The 26,649-nt window shown below is 53.9% G+C and overlaps 1 protein-coding gene across 1 annotated transcript in view; it reads right to left on the bottom strand.

Moving 5' to 3' along the window:
• The window catches only part of GRIP2 (glutamate receptor interacting protein 2), a 58,546-nt gene extending 32,757 nt beyond the window's left edge, over positions 1-25,789 (bottom strand). Inside the window, exons 1-16 of the mRNA XM_060109859.1 lie at positions 25,750-25,789; positions 17,828-17,908; positions 17,418-17,553; positions 16,423-16,568; positions 15,646-15,732; positions 15,029-15,104; positions 13,711-13,856; positions 12,708-12,855; positions 12,431-12,600; positions 10,187-10,312; positions 9,710-9,859; positions 6,941-7,127; positions 6,289-6,434; positions 5,475-5,555; positions 3,850-3,916; positions 3,606-3,751 (exon numbers count right to left, since the gene is read on the bottom strand). Coding sequence (XP_059965842.1) covers positions 3,606-3,751; positions 3,850-3,916; positions 5,475-5,555; positions 6,289-6,434; positions 6,941-7,127; positions 9,710-9,859; positions 10,187-10,312; positions 12,431-12,600; positions 12,708-12,855; positions 13,711-13,856; positions 15,029-15,104; positions 15,646-15,732; positions 16,423-16,568; positions 17,418-17,553; positions 17,828-17,908; positions 25,750-25,789 — 1,933 coding nt within the window. The remainder of the gene's footprint in view (positions 1-3,605; positions 3,752-3,849; positions 3,917-5,474; positions 5,556-6,288; positions 6,435-6,940; positions 7,128-9,709; positions 9,860-10,186; positions 10,313-12,430; positions 12,601-12,707; positions 12,856-13,710; positions 13,857-15,028; positions 15,105-15,645; positions 15,733-16,422; positions 16,569-17,417; positions 17,554-17,827; positions 17,909-25,749) is intronic.
• Positions 25,790-26,649: the final 860 nt, after the last annotated feature.

Raw genomic sequence — 26,649 nt, 5'->3', positions numbered from 1 at the left:
CTCAAACAGTAATACACCCATTTTCTTTTCTCTCACCCATTAATTCAGCCAATCCCTGAGACATTCTCTCGGCTATTAATTAAACTATTTCTTCAGCCATTCCCCCATTATCTCAGCCACAAATACACCCACATCTTCGGCCACTAATGCACCCATTTTCTCAGGTATTAATTCACCCGCTGTGTCAGTCATTAATACAGCCAATCCCTCAGCCATTATTTCAGCCATTCCCATGGCCTTTGATACAGCAATTCCCTTAACCATTAATACACACACTCCTCCATCCATTAATTCACCCATACCCGTCTGTTAATTCACCCATCCCTAGCCATTAATTCATCCATTTCGCAGCCATTAATTTACCCATTCCCTCTACCATTAATTCACCCATTCTTTCCAGCTTAGTTCACCCATATTGTAATCCACTAATCCACTCAGTCCTTCAGGCATTACCTCACACATTCCCTCTGCCATTAGTTCACTCATTCTCTCAACCACTAATACACCCATTTACTAGGCCTTCAATGCACCCATTCTCTCAGCATTAATTCAACCGTTCTCTCAGCCATTCCCTTAGCAATTAATACACACATTTTTCCATTTCATTTTTTTATTTTATTGTTTAAAAGAATTTTTTGATGATGACCATTTTTAAGGTCTTTTTCAACTGCTACAATATTGGTTCTGTTTTATGTTTTGGTTTTTGACCGCGAGGCCTGTGGGATCTTAGCCCCCGGCCAGGTATCAAACCCACACCCCGTGCATTGGAAGACGAAGTCTTAAACACTGCACTGCCAAGCAAGTCCCTCTCCATTTCATTTAAATCATACACTCCGGCATCCATTAATACACCCATTCCCTCAGCCACTCATACACCCATAACCTAGGTCACTAATGCACCCATTCCTTCAGCCATTACTTTAGCTAGTCCCTCAGCCATTAATACAGCCATTCTCTCAGCCTTTGATACACCAATTACCTCAGCTATTAATACTGTACACACATTCCCACGTCCATTAATTCACCCATTCCCGTATCCGTTAATTCACCTTTTCTCTCAGCCATTAAGTCACCCATCTCTAAGTCATTAACTCACCTGTTCCCTCAGCCACTAATACACTCATTCCTTTAGTCTTTACTTCACACATTCCCTCACCCAGAATTCACCTATTCTGGCAGCCATTAATACACCAATTCCCTAAGGCCTAATACACCCATTCTCCTAGCAATCAGTCTACCCATGCCCTCATGCCATTAATACACCCATTCCCTTTCTCATTTATAAACCCATTCGCCCAACCATTAGCTCACTGTTACCTCAATCATTAGTTCACAGGTCCCTGAGCCTTTAGTTTATCCATTGCCTCATCCCTTAATACACCCATTCCTTCAGGCACTCAATCACACTTTCCTTTAGCCACTAATCCTCAGCCATTATTTAAGCCATTCCCTCAGCCTTTGATACACCACTTCCCACAGGCACTAATACATACATTCCCACTTCCATTAATTCACCCATTTCCTCAGCCACTAATTGAGACAATCTCTGAGCCATTAATTCAGGCAGTCTCTCCACCATTAATTCAGCCAGTCCCTCCGCCACTAATTCACCCATACCCTGAGTCATTAACTCACCTATTCCTTCAGCCATTAATACACTCATTCCCTCAGTCATTACTTTACACATTCACTCAGCCATTAATTCACCTCTTCCCTCTGTCATTAATACACCAATTCCCTCATGCCTAAAAAACCCATTCTCTTAGCCATTAGTTCATCCATTCCTTCATGCCATTATGGAGCCATTGCCTTGACCATTATATCACCCATTCCCTAAGCCATTAATTCACCTATTCCCTCATGCCATTAATTTACTCATTCCCTGAGCCCCAATACACACATTCCTGTAGACTTTAATTCACCCATTCCATCTCCATTAATTCACCACTCCCCTCAGCCATTAGCTCATCCATTCCTGAACTCATTAATATACCTAATGCCTCAACCAATAATATACCCATTCCGTCATGCCATTAAAACACCTATTCCCTCAGCCTGTAGTTTGCTCATTCCCTTAGCCCGGTAATCAACCATTCCCTCATGCCATTAATTCACCCTTTCCCTCAGCTCTAATCCAAAGATTCCGTCAGCCATTAATACACCCATTCCATCATTCCATTTAAACACCTATTCTCTCCACCTTTAGTTCACCCCTTCCCTCAGCCTTCAATTCACCCATTCCCTCAGCCCTAATATAGGTTCACTCAGCCATTAATTCAGCCTTTCCCTAAGCCATTAACCCACCCATGCCTTCATGCCATTAATTCACCCATTCCCTCTCCATTAATTCACCACTCTTCTCAGCCATTATTTCATCCATTCATTCAGTCATTAATACACCCATTGTCTCAGCCATTAATTCATCTATTTCCTCAGCCATAATACACCTATTGCCTCCTGCCATTAATTTACCCATTCCCTCAACCATTAATGCACCCATATTCTCTACCATTAGTTCAACCATTCCCTGATGCCATTAATACACCCTTTCCAACCTCCTAATTCATCTACTCTCTCAGCCACTAATACACACATTCCCTCAGCCACTCATACACCTATTCCTCCAGCCATTAATACAGCTATTCCCTCTGCCATTAATTCACCCATTACCTCAGCCATTAATTCACCCATTCTCTCAGCCATTAATTCAGCCATTCCCTCATGCCCTCACTCCACCCTTTCCCTCGGCCATTATATCATCCATTCCTTTTGCCACTAATATACCCATTCTTTCATGCCATTAATACACCTATTTCCTCAGCCATTAATTCAAACATTCCGTCAGTCATTAATTCACCCATTCCCCCTGAATTAATACATCCATTCCCCCAAGCCAGGACTTCAGATGGCACCAACTGAGGCCATCTTCTGCTTCCAGAAATGTCTCCTTCCACTCAAACAGCTATTCTAAAAAGGACAGAAATGTGGAAGCAGCATTTTATAATAAAGATTTCACACACCACACAAAATAACAAGGATATGGTGGTGATAAGATTGATGGTAAGAAGACCCCAGATTTCCAGTTTTTCTTTAAAAAATTTGAAAGCTGCCCACAAGTGATCCTCTTTCCCAGGGTAGGAGCTGGCAGCTGCCCATCTGAACAAGAGATTCTCTCCCCTTCCTTCTGTCTACCCAAACTGTATTGTTTTTCTTACCTTCAGCCCAATTCACTCACTGTCAGCTGTCCAGACTCAGATGTGTCTGAGTTTGCAGCCTCGGCTTACTCACAGCCATCCATTAAGTGGTACATCTCCCACCCCCACCCATTCATTGTCCCACCCAATCATTTGCCCACAGCAGCTTTGCGCAGGGCTTGTTGGATCCAAGCTGCCGTCAAACTCCAGCCAACCTCGCAAGGGCCCTTGGAGAAGCCCAGACCCGGGGGTAGGGAGAAATCTGCCATCCACCCCCCTGCATCCTCATTTAAGGGGTCTCCACCAGCAGCCCCTGGGTGGCACCCACCACGCTCCCTCCTTGGCCGCAGGGAGCCCCGGATTGCCAGCTGGGCACTGTCTGGTCTGTGCGGGCAGGGTCGGGGCCCTCACCGGAGTTGTCCTCATCCTTGCGGATCTTCAGCTTCACCAGGTCCTCACACTGGCGCAGGATTTGTACAGCGTCCTCCATGGGGCAGTTGTCCAGGCGGATGTTGTCGATGGCCAGCAGCTTGTCGCCCGGCTCGAGGGTGCCAGTCCTGCAGGAGCAGGGTGGGGACAGGAAGGAGCCTGGCACATGCAGGCCCCGGGCCCATCCTCGTGGGCCAGCCCCCCGCCCTGCCAGGGGCTCCCCTACCTGTGCGCCACGCTGCCTTTCTTGATGTCGGAGATGACCAGGGGCTCTCCTCGCTTCCTGCTGGCCGCTGGAGGGAAGGAGCCATGAAGCCCACCTTTGGTCACCTCAGCCTTGCAGGGCCCAGGAGCTGGGTGTAGACTTGGAGCCACGCGCCCTGCTCCCACAGCTCCCTGGCTGGGTGACTGTGGGCAAATCAGCTCCCCTCTCTGTGCCTCAATTTCCCCTCTGTAAAATGGGGATGAGGCCACAGAGTTCACGGGGACATCAGAGATTAACTAGACAAAGTGCGACAACACCTCCCATGCTCAGCCCATCTCCCAGCAAACGGAGCTCCCTGAGGGGCTGTGTCTGGCTGGTGTTTGTGTCCCCAGCACCTGGCACAGGGCCAGGTCCGAGAACTAGGTGACTTCAACAATTGAGTTCTTCCTTCCCCCACTGCAGGGAATGCTGGCTGCCACGGCTCACAGCAGGATCCCGCTGGGGAATGGCTTTTGGCTGAGGAAGCAGCCTCACCCAATAAAACGCCTGCACCCAATGACTGGTTCACGCAGTGGTGCCAAGGCAAGGCTCCCAGCCTCAGCTCAGGACAACTCCCGTGGCCTCCCCAGCAAAGAGCTCCCCGTGGGATTGGTCGAGCCCTCTACTGGGACTACATCGCAGCACAGCTCCTCCCTTTGCCTGGTCCTGAGGCCTCCTCCACCCACAGGTGTTGATCCTGAGAGCCCTCCTCAGTAAGGTCCCTGCAGGTAACTCCTAGCGTGAAAAGCTGTTTCCCGGGGAGCATGATCTAAGACAATGGGTGGCTGAGTTTTCCTGCAGAAAGAATCCATTTGGGCTAATGGGTTTTTCCATGAGTGACCAGGTGTAAGGCGGTCCTTCTAGCCCATGCAGCATCTCTGCAAATGAGACAAAGGTGCCCCTTCTAATTAGTCTGTTGAGAAAATGTTAGAAAACTGTAAGTGTACCTTGAATGGGCACCTTGTGTCCTGTACAACCTGAGCAACTGCACCTGGTGGCCCTGCCCAGAGGTTCCTGGGCTGGAAGAAGCTTCTCCCCCTTGATTGCTTAAACTCCCACCGCCACTGACTGCAGGGTCCGGGGCAGGAAGGAGCTGCAGCAGCAGCCCTTCTGGACAGTTACCCCTTCGGGGCGTGATGAGGAGACGGCAGGAGATGAAGTCAGAGGGCTTCAGCTTTTCCTGAGTGAGATGCAGGCTGGGGAGGGTTCTGACTGTTCCCATGCTTATGTGTTCTACCTTTCTCTTTCCATTCTGCAGTCCCTCACTTTCATTCCTTTGACAAACATGAATTAAGCACCTACTGTGTTCTAGCCCTTTTCTGGGCCCTGGGAACACAGAGGCAAACAGAAAACTAAACCTGGCCTGTATGTCTGGCGCCTTACAAACCACTTCACTACCCCTGGGGACTAAAAAGGCCAGGAGATTCCCATTGTGCAGAACGGGAAACCGAGGCCTTGAGAAGCCTTGCCTAAGGACACACAACGGGGCACTGCAGTGGAGGTAAGCCACGTCAGCCAGCCCTCCCTCCCACCCAGAGCCTTCCCGCCCGGCCAGGTGCTGGGCGTTTTCTCGGGGCAGGCGGAGAGCGTGCGCGGAGGGGACTCACAGCTGATGGTGATGCCCAGCTCCACGCCACGCCTCTTGGGCAGCTTCACGTGGAAGGTGCCGCTGCTCGGGATGACGGACTCTGAGTGCAAACAGACACACACCCACGTGAGACTCAAGGGAAGGGCCTCAGGGAGTCCCCGCCCCACACCCATTCTGGTCCAGTGGGGAGGGACCCCAAACAATCCCATCCTGCTTCTTGCACCCACAGATGAGGAAACTGAGACATGGTGCACTGACTTGTCGGAGACAAGCACCCACCAGGTCAGAGCAGAGTCAGGACTAGAACCCAAACTTTATGGCTGCCGCCCTGCCGGGGGCCCCATGGCCCAGCCCAATCTGTTTGGATCCAGCAATGACTTACTGGGCGCCTTTCACAGGCCGGGCCTCAGCTGGTGCTTTCACACGCTTTATCTCATCTAGTCTGAACAACACCCCTTGTGATAGAGGATTCTATTCACTATTTTACACTGGGGGAACCTAAGGGTGGGGGAGAAAGGGTCCTGTCCAAAGTCACACAGTGTCCAAATCACAGAACCAGAATTCTAACTGAGTTGTTTAGGGGTCTCTGCATAAACCCTCATCCCACCCCACCCCTCAGCTCCTGTTCCACTGCAAAAACCCTCATCAACCCTCATGCTGGCATTTGCAATTCCTTCCACCCCGCCAGTGCCTTTCTCCCACCATTAGTGCTGGGGACACACTGCAAATGCGGGGAGAAGGGTAAGGGCAGGGCGGGAGGTTGGGAGGAGCAGGGTAGTGAGAGGAGGGAGCACAGGGTCCCAAGGAGGAGGAAGCTCGGGGCACCCACTCACCGGCAACGTCAAACTCCACCTCCAGCACGACCTTGTGGGCCAGCGCCGCGTCCCGCAGCAGCTGGTTAGCTTCCTCCATCGTCCCGTCCTCGGTGGCAATGCCATTGATGGCCAGGATGCGGTCCCCTACCTGCAGCAGCCCACACCTGAACCGGGCAGCCCGGCAGAGAGAAGAAGCCGCATTGGGAGAGAGGAATATTACCAGGAGCAGGGCCAGGCTCAAACTGGGCCCCACCTCCCAGGCGGGGGTGGAACGCTCAGCTCCACCCTGTGCCAGCTGTAGATCCTCAGGCAATTTACCACAGGACTCTGGCTAAAGTGTGACCTTGCTGGGCCTCAGTTTCTCTGTCTGTCCAATGCGGATGATGCCATGCCTTAGGAGATGTATATAGAGGACTCTGACTTCAGTCACACAGGGGTTCACGTCCTGGGTCACTCGAGTTGTGTGACCCTAGGCAGGTGAATCAGCTTCTCTGAGCCTCAGATTCCTCATCTACAAAATGGGGCTGGTAACGGGGTTGACGTGATAGTTGATGAGATACAACTGTGCAGCCAGGCTTGGTGTGTGACTTGGTTTCCCTGGCTGCCCGTAAGCCCCCCACCCCCAAATTGGAGAGTGGTAGGCCCAGTGGGTTGGGGGCAGTAGGCTCACCTCTCCGCCGGGCTGTCAGGCTCAATAAAACGCACGAGGGGTGGGGAGGACAGGGTCTCGGTGGCGAAGATGCCTCCCTGCAGCTGGAGACCGAAGCCGCTGAGGGGGTCTCCGCAGAGCACGACCTCGGTGGTCTCTGTGTGCACAATCTGGCCGCCTGGCCCCACGGTGCTGGAGGCCAGCGACACTGCGGGGCAGGCAGGCACGGCGCTCAAGGCACAGCCCCAGGGACGCCTTCCTGCCAAAGCCCATCCTCCCTCAGCCCAGACACCTGAAGTCAGAGAGGCGAGAGTGAGGCCTGACTGGCCCGGGGTGGGGCGGGGCAAGTCGAGGTCCATTCTGAGCGTTGGTTTCCTCACCTGAGCAATGAGATCATGAGTCCCACCTGGCAGAGCTGTGGCAAGGATTAAGGAAGACAGCTGCCGGGACTGCCGTGTTGTAAAACAGAGGCTCTGAGGGTCAGTGATATTATGTCATGTCATGTTGTGTGATGTTATATTTCAGCTTACTTTATTATTATATCATATACCAAATATCACATTATATTACTGTTAGATATGATAGTATATATTATGCCATTTTTGGTAACACCTTTACTGAGATACAATTCGGCTACCACAGTATACACCCACAGAGTGTACAATTCAACACTCTAATATTTAGTACGTTCAAGTTGTACAGCCATCCCCTCACTCAATTTTGGGACATTTTCAATCCCTTAAAGAAACCTGTTAAAAAAAAAAAAAAAAAGAAACCCTGTTTCCTTTAGTTAATCACCCAAATCCTCCCATCTCTTCCAGCCCTAAGCAACCACTAATCTACTTTCAATGTCTTTAGAGTTGCCTTTTCTGGACATATCATATCAATGGAATCATACTATACATGGTCTTTTGTGTCTGGTTTCTTTCAATTAGCATAATGTTTTCAGGATTCATCCATGTAGCACATATCAAAATTCCCTTCCTTCTTGAAGCTAATATCTAACTGTATGATGATACCACATTTTTTTAATCCATCCATTGATGGACATCTGGGTTGTTTCCACCTTTTGGGTATTATGAATAACACTGTATAAACATGTGTAAATACGTTTTTGGGTGAACATGACATATGTGTTTTCATTTTTCTTGGGCATTTACTTAAGAGTGGAATTTCTGGGTAATACGATAACTGTTTAACTATTTGATATGTTATTTAATATATTTTATTTTATATTCCAAATATAAAATACATTTGTATTATTAATATGGATAAGGATATCAATTATTAAATAAAACTTATTATATTTCATTCCACTAATTATACTGTTGTATCTTTATATATTATTTTTTTATACTATTGTATATTATATATACATTATAATATATGTAATACTTTATTGTTGGGTATATTGTGTTATTATATTTATATTCATTATTTTTTTCACTATTGATTTTTTCACTATTTCATTATTTTTTCACCTCAATGATAAGAATTGTACCTGGAACATTGGAGGTGTTCAAAAAATTTTATTTAACTAATTAATTGTTATCATCAAGGAAGGAGACAGGTAAGGGGTCCCAAGAGTCCCCAGGCTCCATAAGCTCCTGCCTGTGAACGACACTTCTGAATCTTTTCACCTACACACCACCTGCTTCAGTGGGTGACAAAGGTGGCTGGTAAAGGTGTATTGTTACTCTCATCTGACTCTGAATTCTGTTTCCCTTTTCACCTTGGCTGCCAGAAAGCTCATAACCATATTTAGCTCCTTTCAGGTGCCAGATGGCTTATATTTCTCTCTTCCCTCACCTGGTTCAATCCTAAATGGCCCAGTCTGAACTTCCATTCTTTCTGGAGGCCTCCCCAACACCCACGGAAGGAGGCTGGGAACACTTTCAACATCAAGATTCTTCCCAGGAAAGATTTCAAAATTCTGGGCATTCTTGTGACTTTTGCTACTTCCACATGTTTCCTGCATTATCATTCATTACTATTTGTCTTTCCATTTATTCATTTTTAAAAATACTTAAATACAGGCTTCCCTGGTGGCGCAGTGGTTGAAAGTCCGCCTGCTGATGCAAGGGACACGGGTTCGTGCCCCGGTCCAGGAAGATCCCACATGCCGCAGAGCGGCTGGGCCCGTGAGCCGTGGCCGCTGGGCCTGCGCGTCCGGAGCCTGTGCTCCGCAACGGAAGAGGCCACAGCAGTGAGAGGCCCGTGTACCGCAAAAAAAAAAAAACTTAAATACCTTCATTTCAAAAGGAACTATATATAGTGATCATAAATAAAGAGAAATGTTTATAAGCAAAAGTTAAGTAGAAATATATATCTAATAAAATTAAAAATTACTATATTCTGGATGGCTAGTTTCAGGCCTGTGTGTCTCTTAGGGAAAATTAACAAATGTCAGAGAGGTGGTAAAGACAAAGTAACACCACACCCTGGAATGGATCAGAGGGCTGAAGGAGAGAAAAATGAAATGGAGTTACTGTGAGACCTTCGTGCAAATCTGAAAAGGCATCCTTTCCTCAAGACACTTTGCCACCACCTGCTGGGAATTTTCATAATAAAAATACAAGACAAAGTGTACAAAGTAACTGTCACCCCTCAGGTGTGCCCTTGTGCAGTGCACAACCTGCCCAACCATCCGCAGCAGCCTGGTGTATCATGCATGCTATTTAATGCCCCCCACCCACCCCCAGCCCTGCCCCAAATGCCCCATACCCTTTAGCAAATCTCTCTCTCAGGCACAGAGGCAGCCCAGAGGGGAGGGAAGAGACCATGGCTTACATGAGCTCTTGTGTTCTCTTCTTCGCTGCCTCCTCCGCCCCATTGTGGTCCGGGGGCTCATGGGCTGGGATCCGCGAGGAAGGGTGCTGGGATTGGTGCAGGGAAAGGCATGGTTCATGGTCGGCGAGGAAAAGGGAGATGAGGACAAGGCTGGGGGAGATGAGAGCACAGAACCATGAGCCCCAGCAGAGCCCTTCACCCTGCCTCAGGGAGACACAGGGATGCCTTCCCCCCTCCACCATGCTCGCTGTGTGACCTCTGCGAGCCAGTCTCTCCCACTCTGGGCCTCAAAGCTTGCAGGGTTTTCACAGACCTGGTGAAACCCAGCTGCCAGACAGGGGCCCATCTCGTCACTAATGTGTGAGGTGATGCTGCGAGGACCCCTGACTTCTCTGAGTCTTGGCTTCCTTCCCTATAAAGCAGGCTCAAGCCCCTGCCTAGCAATAGGGGAAAGTGACAGCGGGGAGGGCACCTTACATCGGCTCTGGTCCTGGCTGGCAGGGGTGGCCCAGGCGGGTGTTCTGCAGTGGCCGGGCCGGGGGCTGGGGCAGGGGGGCTCGCAGGGGTCCCAGCGACGTGACTGCTCACTCCTCTGCACCTTCACTGTGGCAGAGAAAGAGGAGAGACAGACGTTGGGGGCTGAGCAGGTCTGGATCACCGCACCCCTGAAGGATGAGCTCCTGTCCGCACAATGAGGGGAGGAGAGCGGGAAGAGAAGATCCAGAGTTTCCCAAGCCAAGCCAGGCATTCGAGATTTTGCCTGCACGTCCTGGATGCCCACTGTGTGCCAGGCACTGTGCTCAGGGCTCAGCCCGAGAGGCAGGGGCAGGAGAGGGAAAGCTGGCCCAGACCAAGGCCCACAGCTGGGAGGTGCTGGAGGAGCAGGATGTGAACCAGGCTGACTGGCTTTGGAGCTCAAGAACTGACGGGTCAGCTCCGAGGAGTGCAGTTTGCAGACGGTGACCAGCTGCAGCACCTTCGGAGTCTGCCGCAGTGCTGCAGCCTGGGCCGGGGGCTGAGCATGCAGGGCACCATGGCCTGGCATTTCTGCTCCGCGCTGGGCTGTCGGGGGCCACCTGGGTCCCTGTTGGGTTGGCCCAGGCCTGCCCAGACCTGCATCACAGTCTGAGGCTGTTCCCGCTTCCTCCCCTCCACCTTCCACAGGCCTCAACCCCAGCGAACTCTTTACTCCAGCTAAGCATCTGCTTCCCAGGGGACCCCGCAGACCCTCTACCAGATCCTGCCCCCTTCACATCCCCAGCATCCCCCTCCTACCCGCTGCCCCAGGCCCTGTACTGGCTCTTCCTTCTGCTGCAGGACTTGTGGGGGGATGTCCAGCCTGATGCAACATGTTCTTGGAGGGATGGGTGAGGCCCCGGTGATCTCAGCCCACTGACTCTGCCTCCCTGTTTGGTGACCCCAACCCCACCCGGGGGCTGGGCCACCTCTGGGGCCAGCAGCCGGGTCCAATCCTGGCTCCATCACTGACCAGCTGTGGGACTGGGATAAGTCACTTAGCCCCCCTGCACCTCATTGTCATATCTGTAAAATGGGACAAAGACAGTGGCTACTTCCTAGGGAAGCTGGGAGGATCAGAATGAGTTAGCACGTGTGACGTGCTTACAGCAGTGCTGGGTGCTTAGCAGAGGCTTATTCAGTGACAGCCAGGGGGACTGTCAGCAGCTGTGTGCTCTCGGAAGGACCTGCCCTGCTGGGAACCTCAGCGCCTCTGTACCAACCTTGCAGACTTGTCATGTGGGTGAACCCAGATGACCCGTGGGAAGCCCAGGCACCACAGCAGGGGGTAGGGGAACAGAGGACGGGACTTCAAGCCCCAAAGCCTCCTCCATCAGCTCCTGCTGTGGCTTGTCGGGTTCCTTACCGACCCTGGCAGAGACCAGAGATGCCGGTCCCCACACATCTGATCTGCAGAATTTTTCTCTTCTGGAAGATTGGGCTTGCAAAGGGTGGGGCAGGCAGACTCCATCCTCGCCCCCCTCCCCCACTGTGCCCCAAGGGCTGGAATTCACAGCCTGACCACCTTGACCAAGCCTGTGCACTCGGGGTCCTGACGCCTATTTACAGATGAGGCGGCTGAGGCTCAGAGAGGCAAAGCACCTGTCCAGCTGTTAGGGACGAAGCTGGGATGTGAACTCGAAACCCAAGGGTTAGGCTGCTGGAAGCACTTGCCTGCCCTGAGCAGGAGGCTGCCTTCCTCTGACCACCCTCCAGCCTGCCCCAGGCCCCCGCTCTACCCTCTGGGACCCCAGACCATCTGCTCCCTCTGCTCTTAGAGCTGCCCAGCGCCTAGGTCCCTGGTCCAAGCTGGGAGCCCCCGACTCCTCACAGGGGTGGCTCTAGGCCCTCCCTGACTGCTTGGCTGCCTTCTCTGGACCTGCCGAGGGCCCTGAGCTGAGTCCAGGGTCCAAACCCTGAGTAGCACAGGGCACAAAAGGACTGTCCCCTCCCTTGTTCTAGCCCTTATACTTCTATTAAAGTAACCAGTGATGGAACTGGCTTTTGGGCCATCCATGCCAGCAAGCTGTCAAATCAAACACCCAAGTTGTTTATCTGCCCCACCTCCCCACCCTTAGCTGCTGCACTTGACAGTTCGAGCTTCCCTGTGGGAATGGACATTTGTTCCAGTAAATTTTAGCCTGCCCGGGGCTTTGGTCCGTTAGCCTTCAGGTTTGAGCTCTGAGGTCTGCCAAGGGGACCCACCTGCCTCTGAGGGCTTCAGGGGCCGCCGACTCTGGGGCACAGGTAGGATCTCCAGCCGCACTTTCTCCACCACGCTAGCCAGGAGCTTGGTGGCTTCAAGCAGCGAGCAGTGTTCAGTGCTGGTGCCATCGATGGACAGGATGCGGTCTCCGGCATGCAGGGCCCCACTCCTGGCCGGGTCAGGGAGCAAAGGGGGAGGCTGGTCCAGCCGGACAGAGCTCTGGGCGGCTCTCCCCCTGCAGCCCCCACGCCGTGGCAGCTCTCAGTGGGTGCCCACCTGTCCACCACACTGGCCGGCTTGATGCGGTCGATGATGATGACTGGCTTGTTCCGGTGGGAGCCAGTGGTGAGCGAGATCCCCAAGGCGGACCCTGGCGTCTTGGTTATTTCCACTATCAAGGGCCCTGAAGCGTTGGCCACTGTGTCTGGTAAGTGGAAGGAAAGAAGAGTTTGAGATGCAAACATTGAGCACCTTTCTCCATCTCGACTTAACCCTCACTGCCAGGGAGGGATCACTGCACCCACTTTACAGACAAGAAAACTGAGATGCGTGGAGGCAAAGACCTCGTCCAAGGTCACACAGCCACTCAGAAGCAGATGAGGGGCAGGAATTTAGGTTTCAGGGGCTCTGAGCCCAGGTCTTTGCTGGACAATACTAATTTGCTTGCATATATTCGAGAGCCGACTGAATACACGGAATTGTGGGTTTCACTATGAGCCTTCCCCCTTTCAGAAAATGGCATCCCATTCACCCACCCAGTGGCTGGAAAACAAAACCCGGCTCCTCCTACTCTCACCCCCACCCCCATGTCCAAACATCTGCAAACCAGGCCAGTGGACCTTCATCGTATTTCCCGAATCTGACCCCGTCTATCCCCCAACTCAGCCCCTGGTCCAGCCACCATCACCTTTCTCTCACCTGGACGGCTGCAGATTAGAGGGCAACACCCAGCCTTCCCATCTCTCTCCCTGATTTTTTTACACACTTATCATCATCTAACACACTCTATATGTGATTTATTCCATCTATTGTCTGTCTCTCCCCACCAGAATCTCAGCCCCATGCGAATGGAGACCTCATCTGTGCTGTTCTCAGGTGGATCCCCAGTGCAACAAACAACGCCTGGCAGAGTATTACTACCCAGAGAGGCTCAGAGAGGCTGTGACTGGGCCAAGGTCACACAGCCTTTGCAGTGGTGAGGATCTGTACCCGCTACCCCCTTCCCTCTATCCCTGGGTCTCTTCCTGCTCCAACCCTAGCCCATAGGCCCCCAACTCACCTGGAATGGCCACATCATACTCCACCTGGAAGAGTGCCTCGTGGCTGCACTGCCGCAGGGTGGCCAGAGCAGTGGCGTGGCTGGCCCCATGCAGCAGGATTCCGTCAACGCTGAGTAGCCTGTCCCCCACCTTCAAGGAGCCCTCCCTGCAGGGAAGGGCCCGGTCAGTCAGCCTCGCCCAGCGCAAGCCAGAGAACAGAGGGAGGGCAGGGAGTGGGTGAAGGAGAAAGGGACAGAGCGGATGAGGGAAGGAATGCACATGTGGGTGAAAGAACCAGGGAGGTTATGTGGAAGCAGCTGAATAACTGAAGTGGGCACTGAAGACGGGGGTCGGGTCAGCTCCGACCTCTCCCAGAGGCACTTAAATAAATTCAGTCCCAGCTCAGCCCTCCAGCGTCTGAGCTGGGGATGCCCTTCGAGGTCACCACCAGGGCCCCGACAGGGTCCCAGCCCTGCCGGGCCACTCAGCATCGGGGCGGGCAGTCTGGAGGCTTCGAGCTGCCAGCACAGCGGTCCCTGCGGAGGGTCCCCACCCTGGTTCTCAGCAGTGATTCTGGGCTGGTGAGAAACATGCCTGGGAAGGAATTCCACTGGGCCCCAGGGAAGGGGCCTGAGGGGGTTCACCTTCGTTTGGGTCACATCCCAGCTCTGGAATGCCTGCCCAAACAGGTGGCCAAAGCTATTCTGGGAGGTTCTATGAATAACTCATCACAGACCCGTCCCAAGGTCAGGTTTAGATTTCTGACAAGGCCTTTCCAGGCGTTTCTTAAAATGGCCAGGAATCTCCCTCTGGGAGGTCATGGGGTCAGGAGTTGGAAACTGGGTGTGTTCCTACTCCACACTCTCTCCTGGTGCTTCTGAGGTTCTGAGCGGGGCTCAGGCAGGGCCAGGCTGGCAGCGCAGCCAGGACTGGGGAAGCTGCATCACAGAGGACCACAGTGACGCTGGTCACCATGCCCCACACTTCCTTCACAGCAGCTCTTAGGGGCTGCACTATTGGACCCACTCCACAGACAGGAAAATGAAGGCCAGGGAAGGGGTAACATGACACTAAAGCTCACTCTCCATCCCCATCCTACCCCCCACCCCGAGACAGCAGGACCTTGGGGAAGAAAGGTTGGGGGAAGCTCTCATTTGGGGTTTAGTGCTGACTCCACCAATAATCCGCTGAGCGACTCTGGGCAGGGATGTCCCCTGTCTGGACCTCAGTTTGCTCATCTGGATAATGTGTATGATGTCCCTTCGGCCTTCTTCCTAGGGGAGCTGGGGGAGGGCAGTGCAGGGTGAGGCTGTAAGCTGCATCCCGGCTCAGGCTCACCTGTCGGCAGGGCCGCCGGGCCGCACGTAGGTCAGGACGAGCGGCCGGGACTTGTGCCCGTCTTCATGGGCACCTCCTGGACAGAATTCGACAGTCATCTATCCACTCCCTCCCTGGATCCCGGAGGCCCCAACCCAGACCTTAAGCAGGCTTCCTTAATTAAATCTGCTTGAGGACTCTGTCCTTGCTATTCATAGTCCCTCCTATGAGATATCAACTGTAAATCCCACCCAGAGTTCGGACAAAAAGTAGGGAATAGGACCAAAGTCCTCTCTCTGTTAAACAGCTTGCTTCCTTTCCTGTGACCTCATCCTATTTCCCTTTTTACCCTGGTTGCTAGGCAGCTCCAAACTTCATTTTCTGTTACAACTTTTCCCTCTCACTTCCCCCAATCGTTTGTTGCTTGGCCAATTTTTCCGTTTAATACTTGGTTTTAACGGTTGCTTGGCCACTTTGTTGCTTGGCCGATTTTTCCGTTTAATACTTGATTTTAATGGTTCTTAAAAGTCAGAAGGAAGATTATACATGTATGTAATTCATTAGAGCAAAATAGAACATACATAGAATTGGCATTAGCCTTCCCGTCCCTTGACCCCAAAGGTGACTCTTACACTGACCTCTGAGGACAAAGCCAAAGCTATTGCCCTCCTTGTAGAGGGAGACATCCACTGTCTTTGAAACGATCCCTGGGTTGTTCTCAGGGGCTGAGGAGAAATGGAGGACTCCTTGAGTCCTTCAGTTGCATCACCAAGCTGGCAGATGTCCCCAAAGCTCATTCCAGGAGAGTTGGGTGACCAGTCAAAGACATTAGAGGAAGGGTAAATTCCCCTTGCCCCATTTTACAGGTAGGACAAGTGAAGCTTAGAGGCACCCTCTTCCCTAAAACCCACTCAGTCCACCACTTAGAGAGGGGAAAGGGCCAGCCCATGCTCCCACAGAGATAACAGCAGAACTCAGGCTTGAGCCCATGGCTCGCAGTCTTAGGCCAGAGCTGAATTCCAGACAGTTACTCAAATTTCAAGACTTCAGACCAACTTTGAAAATTCAGAGCTAAGCTAAACCCTAGGCCACTGTACTCAGGGCAGCATGGGAAGGCGGGGAACAATTTATTCAGCGACATTCCTAAAACCTTCCCTCCTAAAGGAGAAGCATCTGGAAACTAAATATGCAGGATGACAAGGGGTTATAAGCAGGTCCCTACCACCTCCTGGTGACAGCGTACTGCAGTTGTAGGCAAGGCCCCAGGTGCAGCATGGGTGTTTATGGCCAGTCTCCAGGTCCAGCCCACCCCAGCTGGCATGATCCCCACCCACCACCCAGGTGTTGGCAAGGAGGCAGCTTTGTCCACCCATGACCAAGGCAGTGGAGAAAGTCCCCGGTCCAAGGGCACCCACCGGGCGGGGGCAGCTCATACTCCACCTCCAGCACCACACGCTCTCCCACATTCTTGAGCAGAGTGATGATCTCATCGTGGCGGAGCCTGGTCAAGTGGATCCCGTTCACTGACCGAATGTAGTCGCCCACATTCAGCAGGTCACTCCTGGGAGAAAGGAAGCCAGAGCACACGTGTGGTAACAGGTGCTGGCATTTCATATCCCCCCCTCCCACTGAATCCTTATGGTCTCTGGATCCCCATTTTACAGATGGGGAAGCTGAGGCTCAGAGAGGTCAGACATGTCCAGGGTCAGACAGCGAGTGAGTTAGGAGGGTGGGGATTCTAACCTAGACCTGCCCAACACCCAGGCCAGCTTTTCCCCTGATGCTGGTCTGCACGCTTTCCCTCCTGCTGAGGTGTCACCCTCATAGTTATAGCTCTAACAGGCCCCAGACAGCCCACAGAGTGGCCAGATCATCACCTCCTTTGATATTCCTTAATGTTCTTCCTGGGCCCAGAGGGGCAGTGATAGAGAGGCTAACTCCTAGGTTTCATGCAACTCATGGTCCAAGGGACCCCAGAGGTAAAATAATAGGTGCAGGCAGTGTGTGCAGAGGTGGAACACAGGGCTGTACCAGCAGAGCCGACCGCCTGCCTCAGCCTGGGGTGCTGGGGGCTTCCCAGAGGCAGTGTGGAGGGATGAATAGGAGTCTGCCAGGAGGATGCCTAGGGAACGGGCCTTCTGGGCAGAGGAAACTGCATATGCAAAGCCCTGGAGGGCCCGAGAGCGGTGATCATGGGATGCTGTGGCCGAGCTGAGTCAGCTCTGGTGTAAAGGGAAAGAAGCAGCCAGGGCCTAGAATCCCAGCTTCCACTGGGGGCCTTCCCTCCACAGGCACCAAGCTCTTAGGTGCTCCAGGAAACAGCTATCTGATTGCTCTGCCGAAGGCCCTAGTACCCTCCTCCACTGCCCCCGGCCCCCTTCCTGCTGCCCCCACTGAGCCCGCTTCTCACCTGGCTGCGAGCCCCCCAGGCCTCAGGTTGGAGACCCTGGGCTTCCCATCCTTGTCGGTGCCACCCGAGATGGTCAGGCCCAGCGTGCTGTCTTCCTTCTTGGTCAGCTCCACCATGGTGACCCCTCGGAACTCCTCTGCCAACAGACAGGGGGTGAGTGGGCAGTGTGGGGCAATTCTAGGCCCCCAGCTCCAGGACAAGTGAGGCCAATACTTGGTAAGTCCCCTCAGTACCCTTGGCTGCATGACACTGGGTGAAATCATGTCCTTCTTACGAAGGAGGATCAAAGAGGTTAAGTGACTAGTCTAAGGTCACAAAGTGAGTTAGCTGCAGAGCCCACGCTGTCTGACCCCCACCTGGAGCTCTCTGTGCTCCAGGACAGAGAAGGGGAAGGAGAGGAGGTTGGTTACCTGGAATGCTCTGCCTGCGGCACGCCAGAGCCACATCAGCCCCTCCTGCGTCCTTGCCTCCTTTGGAGTAAGGCCCATCGTCTGCAGGAGAGAAAGAGACGAAAGGCCCTGAGTTCCGCTGTCATTTCCATCAGGCAAAGCCCTCCTGCCTTGGGAATCTTCTGCTTCGTGGATGTGGCCTGTTAGAGGGCTTCCTTCCTGCCACCAGCTCCACCTGAGTCTCCGCTGGGGGAGCCTCATGGCTTCTCCCCGCAAGGGCAACTCTGTCTGTGCTCTTGAGTAACGCTCTCTGGAGCACCCACCACAGACTGGGCTCTGCGCGACGGCCCAGTGATCAACCATCTCCACAACTATCATTCCACGTATACAGAAAGAAGCTGAGGCTCAGAGACGGACAACTCGTGCCCACGGTCACACAACCCTTGGCTACGACAGCCTCTGCTAATAGCCAGGACCAGACTCCAGGCGCCTCTGCCCACCCTGCCCCATGCTCCAGGCTCCCTTGACCAGGTTCTTTTTTTCACATTCCTTCTCCAAGTCCCTTCTCCGCCCTGGAGTGAGATGGGTAAGGTCAACTGGCAAACCGTCAAGCGGGCCGGCTCTCCCGTGCTGTCTCTGGGGCCACCCCTGCCCCTCCGGGCACCTGTACACCCCCCAGGCTTCTGCTGCTGTTTCAGGCCTCACCCAAGCCTACACCCCGCCCCCCTCCCCGCTCTGCCCCCACCCCCATTCACCAGCTGTGGGCAGGCCACTCCCTCCCCAGCCCCCTGGCCACAGCAAGCCTTCACTCACAGGACTGTCCCCCTCTTCACTCTTCAGAGGAGGGGGAGAGAGGGGGCTAGGGAGGAAATCAGCCCCAGCGGGGGGCAGAAGCCTCTTATCCCATCCCAGCCACGTCCTTTTCACGAGGTGGGGAGGGGCTCAGATTAGCGTTCAGCCAGAGGTGGTGTCAACCTGGCTCAAGATCAGGACACAGCCTGGCCAAGGTCGGGGCTCGGTCAGAACCAGGAATCTACAATCTACAATCTACAGCAGGTTTCTCAACCTCGGCACTACTGATAGTTTTTTTTGCTGGATTGCTGTACGATGTTTAGCAGCATCCCTGCCCTCTAACCACTAGATGACAGTAGCTTCCCACCCCAGTCACCACATCAACCATGACTCTAGACAACCCACATGTGCTCTAGGGGAGCAATACTGTCGCCTCCACCCCCGCCCTGGCCCTCACTGAGAATCACTGCTTTAGAGTCAGGGTCAGGTTCAGCTTGGGGTCAAGGCTGTAGCTCAACCTGGGTCCAAGGAAGCCTGAGAACCTTCACCACCTGCAGCTCTAACCATTGAGAAATGGCTTCTCCAGACCCGGGATAGGCTCCCTTAGCTTTGCCAGAAGGTGGGAAATAACAAATCATTTCCAGGGCCCCGGGAATTGGCCCCCAGCAGCTCTGCTCACCTCCCCCACCCCCAGGCCCTGTGTTCACATCCACAACCACAGATTCAGGCAACACCCCATTAAGTATAATGCCTCCTATTACGGTTCCCTAATTCGCACTTCATTTAGATTCAACAAGACATTTCTGAGCTAATAAAATTAAAAAGACTGGGTTCTATCAACTGTGTGACAGTGAACATCTCTGGTATTTCATGTGGGCAATTCTGGAATTAACATGTCTTATCCCATGCAAATTAGACTCTGCCACTGGAAAATCCTTCTCTCCCGGGCTGTCCTGGGAAGACCAGAGATAAGCTTGCTGGCTCCAAGTTTAGGAGTCTGGAGGTGGGGGAGGGGGAAGATTATCTCCTAAGGACAAGAAAGCAGAGAATCAAGTGTGCCAAATTCAGAGCCGAAGAATCCCAAAGAATGGAGCAGAACAGCCGTGGGTTAACGCTGGTTCTGAAGCAGAGCGTGCGGGATGCTGGCTGCTGAAGCACAACTCCCATTTACTGTGGTGTCTCTGTGGTGTGTCTTCAACACTACCTCTCTGCCCTTTCCTCATCCCAATATTCAAATTTTGATCCAGTGAATGACACGGTGCCAGACTGGGCTGGATGGCACACTTGGCACAGCTGAGATGTGGGGCTCTGCTGCCTTTGGGCTCAGCTGTCAGACAGGCCTGACTGTGTGATGATGCAAACCAAGATTCATACAACTGTGCGCAGAGTCAGTGGGCAATAAGTGAGGACTTGAGAGACTCTTCTGCAGAGAAGGCACATGCATTTTAGGGTGTGGCCTTGATGACCTCTCTCAGCGGTGGAGGCCACTCAGGATAGCTGATGGCCAGATAAGGGGCTTCTGGATACCTAAGACCCCTGCCACATTCAGAAAGGCACCCATAAGGAATGCTACAATGTCTGCTGATGCTTGTTCAGAGGGGACAGTGCCCCACTCTCACAAACATCCTCAGGTCAGGGGGAAACAGGCAGCATTCAAACCAAGAACCAAGGCAAGGACAGAATTACTAGTTAACCGTGTGACTTGAGTCTCTGTTTCTTTATCTGTAAAATGGGGGTGTCTCCCCCTATCGCTGGCTCCAATCAGCCCAGGCATGAGATTTTGAGGGAATTATTTTATTTATAGAAAACCCCAGGAGGGTTCGGACCCCAGTCCTCCTCCCTTGGAGAACATGGCTGCTCTCTCCTGCTCTCTCTCTTTTTTGTTCTGGGACCTGGTAATTATATGCTTATAGATGAAGGCTTTTCAAAAACAGCTTTCCCACCAATTTTCAGCTGGAAAAGCGCATAAAAAACAGAGATATTTTTATCCGAGTGTTTTTTTTTTCCTGTCTCCTCCTTCCAGCAATGGGCAATTATGAGCTTTTTCCTTCAGTCAATCTGTCCTGTAAGAACTCGCTTCAGAGGGAAATTCATTTCGCAGCAATGCCAGACCATCCGGCAGACAGGCTGGGCAAGTCGGGGGAGGAGGAGGGAGAGACACAGTGTTGAGCACAGACCGCACACCTGGTCCCCGGCCCCCAAGCTGCAGCCCGGGTGGATGGGTTTCTTTTTTATTTTATTTCTCCTGAAAGCATTGCTAATTTGCCTTCACTATCTCCGTTTCTCCGGAGCCCCAGGGAGCCACTGAGCTTTGAGAAAGGGAACTAGGAAGTCAGCCCTTGGCCAGGCTGCCTTTGTCAGGGTCCAGCCCAAGCAGGACAGGGGCTTGGGAAGCGAGGGCTGGGGAGGGCTCTCGATGGGGGCGTGACTGATGCCTGGCTCTGCGGGCCTCCAGGAGGGAGCGTTCAGCATCAGAGAGGGGCCACTGGGAAAACCAATGCCCGGAGGCTCAACTTGGGCTGAAGAGAAAATAACCGCTTGACAGAAAGCCAGCAGCAGGGCCAGCCGGCCCGAGTGCCACTGGGGAGAAGGGGGCCCCCAGTCGCCCCTGGGTCCAACCACAACTGCACACAGCGGCCCATTGCTGCTTGCACTCCGACAAGTGATCGGCCAGTGCTGGCTGGGTCGGCCCCACCTCCGAAGGCATCGCTGCCTCAATGGAAAGGGTAGGATGGGCTTTGGATACTCATCTGCTGCCGACCGGCTAAGGGATCTGGGACAAGTCGCTTCTCCTCTCTGAGTCTCGGCACAGTGGGGGAGCTAGTGCCCACCTCATGGGCTGGTGGGAGGCATCAGCGAGGTGATGTGGTACACACAGCCAGGACACATGGAAGTTCTCTCCGTGGCCCTTTGACTCACCTCGTTAGAAAGATTTTCCCATTAGTAATGGAAACAACTCCTCCTGATTAAGTGCCGGTGCTGTGCTAGGTGCTTCACAAGCTTTGTCTCATGTATCCCCATCACCTTCTGAGGTGGGATGATCGTTATTTCCATTTTACAGATGGTGGAGCTGAGGCACAGGCAGGTTAGGTGACTTCCCATTGTAAGGGGCAGGGGCAGGATTTGAACCCAGGCCATATTCTAAGAAATTTTAAAGTATTACCACTTTATCCTCACGATAATCTTACGTGGTGGGTGTCATGATCATCCCCACATTATAGATGAGGAAACTGAGGCACAGAGAGGTTAAGGGAACTGCCTAGGGTCACACAGCTCCTAAGCAGCAGAGCCATGGGCCCCCCCTCCTGCCTTCTCCCCTCACCCCATGACAGTCCTGGGGGGACTCAGGGGTAATGCCCCGGCTCCTTTGGGCACACCTGACCCACTGAATGATCGCCCTCTGACCATGGCAGGCTGGACCAGGTCAGACAGCTGGATGGAGAAGCATCAAAGCTGGTGGCAGGCTGACCTCAGACTGACAGCCCCGATTTCCATAGCTGACAGGCCTCCCCAGAAGCCGTGAAGAGATCGGCTCGGCCACGGGGTGACCCTTGCTCTGTTCAATGCATGTTTTTAAGGGAAACAAAAAGAAATATATCAATAGATTTAAAAAGCAGACGCCTGCTTCACTTGGTGCCAAGGACTGAAAAAAAAAAAAAAAAAAAAAAAAGACTGACAAAGGAGCCCGGGGCTTGGCCCGCCCAGTGCCAGGCCCACTCCAAGCACTTGACCGGCGCTGACATGTTTAACTCCTCTGAGAGCTCACTAACAATCCCATTTTACAGACAAGAAGACTGAAGCCCAGACAGGCCACTCAGCTGGGGAGCTGCAGCGGACAGACTGGAATTGGTCTGTCTGGCCCCCAGCAGACCACATCCTTCATCCTCAGCTCTGCTCTCTCCTTCCAAACACAAGGGCAACAGACCCCAAAAGAGGGGCGCCCAGGGAGGCCCACGTTAGCGCTCGGGCACCCACAGTCTGGACACGACCAGAGAGGCTGCCAGCCCCGCAATCCCTCTTCCACAAGGCGGGCGGGGCCCCTGGTACTGGGCCCTGAGCCCACGCTTGGGCTGACACCCCCCTCCATGGGGCCACGATGGCCCCAACGTCATGTGGGGTGGGGATGCAGGCTCCAGAGGGGCCGTGGCCTTCTGGGTCTGTGCTCTCCCACGTCCCTCTCAAACCCACAAAACTGGGTCACCAACGGAGTAGTGAAGGCTCAGTTCACCCGGCGGAGAATAAAAGCAAACGTTCTCCCCACAACTGACAGTGCCCGAGCCTCCCTGACCTCACCTCCTAATGCCCTCTCCTGGGCTGCCTCCACCCCGGTGCGCTGGTCTCCTTGCCGTTCCACACACCAGACTCAAGCTCACCTCAGGGCCTTTGAACTGGCTGTTCCCTCTGCCGAGTAATGCTCCTTCCCAGACACCCACAAAACCCCCTTCCTCACCTCCTTCAGGAACCTGTGGAGTCGTCACCTTCTCATCTTTCCCAAGCGGCCTGTCTGAACTCACACCTGCACTGCCAACACCTCCAGCACTTCCCATCGCCTTCCTTACCTAGCAGACCTCACTTTTTTTTTCCTTTAACTTAGTGATCTTATTTCCTATCTGCCCCTTCCCACTATGATGTCAGCCCTGGGGGGCTGGTTTTTTGCCTGTCTGTTCACTGCTGTTTTTGGCACAGAAAGTCTGGCACACAGTAAATTCTCAGTAAATCATCTGAAATTCAGTGCCCACTTACAGATTAGGAGAATGGGGATCAAAGAGGTGGAATGAGCTGTTCAAGGTCGCAGAATCAGGAAGAGGCAGAGATAGGATGCAAACCCAGGCCTCCCTGGGTCTGGAGGCCTTGGCCTCCATGGTCTGGGAGCTGGGGTTTCTCCCACAGCCATGGCCCTGAGGAGGTCAGGCCTGCCAGAAGATCCAGGTGGTTCTGGTGAGGGCCCCCCGGAGGAGTGGGCAGCTCAGGCCATGGCAGAAGTACCCTCCCACCCACCCCGACACACACACACCCTGTCTGAGCCTTCCCAGGAGCTGGGAACAAAGACCACTTTGTGGCCAGGAGTCAGAGGAGAGTGGACACTGTGGGCCATGGGGGTTTCCTGCCCAAATCTGCTTTCAAGCCTCCTGTGCGCCCCCGCCCCAGTCACATCCCTTCCTGCAGGGGCTCAGGGTTAGTGGGGTGAACAAGCCTCCCAGGACCAAGACAGCATGGCCAGGGCATGGGCCTGAGAAAGGACTCGTGCTGGCAGAGTCCATCGGGGAGGAGAAAGGGCCCTGGGCACTGTGCCCACTGGCCCCAAGCCCCAGCCTGGCTCTCCCTGAGGAGCATTGCATGTGGCCTGACTGCTCAGGCTCTCAGCCTGCTCTGTGAAATGTGGAGGGTGCAGGGAGTGGCCACCTGTTGGGGATGTTTGCTGAAACTATTAGAAACAGGTTCTCTTTCCTTGAGGAGGATCAAGCTGTCTGACCATAAGCTCTAAGGTACCAGGGGCCCTCTGGGAGCCTCAAGGAGGGAAGTCTGCCTGGAAATAAAGCTTGCCTAAAAAGAAGCAGAGACCTGGAGTCCTAATCATGTTAACTGAGCACCTGGATCACACTGTGCCTGAAGCTCCCTCTTTAGACTTTTCTTTAAAAAAGCCTCAGTGCTGACACCAAGTGAGACAGGGGTGATCATGAAGCTCTGTGACCTGGGGAGGAGACTAGGGTGGGGGCTGCAGGGGTGAGGGTGGGGGTCAAGGAAGTCATCAGAGAGAGAAAAAGCCAGGGAGATCATGAAGGGCCTTGAATGCCAGGATAAGAAGCTGCAATCAAATCTGAGTTTTAACAAACTCCCTCCTACAGCAGCATGGAGGGGGTGGGGTGCGGTGGGAGGTGAGGGCCAGGAAGCCAGGAGGGAGACTGGGGCTAAGGTCTAGGCAGGCGATGCTGAGGCCTGAGCCTGGGTAGAGGGGGCAGCACCATGAGGAAGGGGAAGACACCTCCTTGGCAGTGCCCCAGGTGAGGTCTCCAGGGCACTGCTGCCCTTGTGGCTCTGACCACTGCAGGACAAGGTGACCCCACTTCCTGGGCCTGATGTTGAGAGGACAGATGTGCCCAAGCCAGGAGGGCAGTGGAGTCGCCAGGAGGGGGCAGGGGCAGACCGCATGGGGTCAAATCCCAGCTGTGCTACTTCTAGCTGTAGTCTTGGACAAGTCACTTAACACCTCTGTGCCTCAGTTTCCCCAACTGTAAAATGGGGAGAATAACAGTGCTGAATACACAGTGGTGTGAGGATTAAATGAGAAAATGCACAGAGAGAGCTCCGAACAGAGCCTGGCACAGAGTAAGGTCTCAACAGCTGCAAGCTACTATTATTAATCACATTATTATGATCTGGGGACCTAGGGGTAACCCTGTCTCTGCCCTCTGTGACAGGCGGGGAGGTGGGAGCCTAAGTTCACGGGCCCTCAGAAGCATGGTTGAGGGAGCTCTGCTATAAAAGTCATCAGGGGGCCAATCCCGGCTCAGGCACTATGGGCCTTGGTCAGCCACTGGCCCCTCCGAGCCTCAGCCTCTCCATCTGTCTGTCCACTGGGACCACAGTCCCTACCCTTGGAGCTGCTGCAAGGAGGTAACACCAGGAGTACATCGACTATGGGAAGGCATTGGCAGGACGGCCCAGGACACGAGTGAAGGGTGACCTAGCCTGCCCCAGAGCCCCTCCCAGGGTCCCAGCACTGGGCCCACCCAGGAATGTGGCAGCTGAGCAACACCTGTCCCCTCTGCATTCCCAGAGCCTGAGGCTCACCGACCAGACAGCACCAGGCCGGGGCCTCTGCCTCCTGCCGTGAGCCCATGTAGGAGCTCCCCCCAGAACACCCTGACCAGGGAGCCGGCGCCCACAGCTCATGCAGGGGCAGGACGCGCCTCCCTGGGGCACACCTGAGGCAGGAGCGCTGACCTCTAGCCGTGCCGTGCAGGACAGCCCAGCAGACTCAGTCCCCGCAGCCACGGTCAGACAGACAGCCCTCTCCCCTGCCCACCGGCCAGGTGTCCCACGCGTGCCCTCCCTCCAAGCTCTGGGTCTGGGAGTGGCTGTCCCAGGCTTCGCCATCCCAGGCCCCTCTCTCGGCCCCGCCACTCTGCCTACTGGTCCCCGTTACTCACCCGCCTCTCCAGGGGTCTCCCGGCTGAGCCCACACAGCATGTCTGCTCTTGTCTCCCCGGTGCCACTGACTCCCTTGGGAGCCAGGGAGGGGCTGTGGGAGGGGAGCTCAGAGCTCCCACTGGCTGGGCAAGAGTCCACCCACTGCAGCAGGCGGCTCTCTGCTTAAAGGGGACACGGCCCTTGTCACAGCTGATCCTTGGATGGGGTTCAACACACCCCCCCCAGCCTGAGTCTGGGCAGGGGTCTTTGAAGATGGCAGGCCTCCCCCAGGGTCCCCAGGCAGACAGACCCCTGAGGCCAGCTCTGCCCCTAACTCGCCCTGGGTGTTTGGTAAACGATTGCCTCCCAGCCCAGACTCAGTGTTTCTACCTGGAAAAGAGGAAGAGAGCCTTCCAAACTTTTTTTTTTCTTTTTTTAAGTAGCAGATTCCAACAGAATCTTGCACAGAACTCCCAGGACATAAGCCAGATAAAACGCAGCCGTGGAACGACGCCAGGGTGTGTCTCAGTTTAGAAATCCTTGCACTCAGAGTCCCCTGGGCCCTTCCACTGAAGTTCCAGCTACCTCTCCCAGGCCTCGGTTTCCTTTCCTGTAAGGTGGGACTTGGGGAAGATCAGCCCAGCAGCCTGTTATCCAGAGCATCCCCCAGCTCTGTGGGAAAACAGAGCAAGCTGTGCGTCCCGGGTTGATGGGCAGGGGCAGCTGGTCACAACTCCAGCCCCAGCTGGGCCTCAGCCCAGCACACTCCTAGCTTCCTCCGCACTAGCTCAGGATGACCCTGACGGACACCCAGGGCCCCTCCTCCAGCTCTCTAGCTGCTCCTGCTCTCCACCCACCAGTGCGTGTTGGTACCAGCTGAGAGCCAGACACCGCAGAGGTGCTGGGGAGGAGGATGGGTG

Source organism: Mesoplodon densirostris, chromosome 10 (assembly GCF_025265405.1).
Source record: "Mesoplodon densirostris isolate mMesDen1 chromosome 10, mMesDen1 primary haplotype, whole genome shotgun sequence".
Taxonomy (NCBI): Eukaryota; Metazoa; Chordata; class Mammalia; order Artiodactyla; family Ziphiidae; genus Mesoplodon; species Mesoplodon densirostris.
This window is presented reverse-complemented; position numbering and strand designations above follow the sequence as displayed.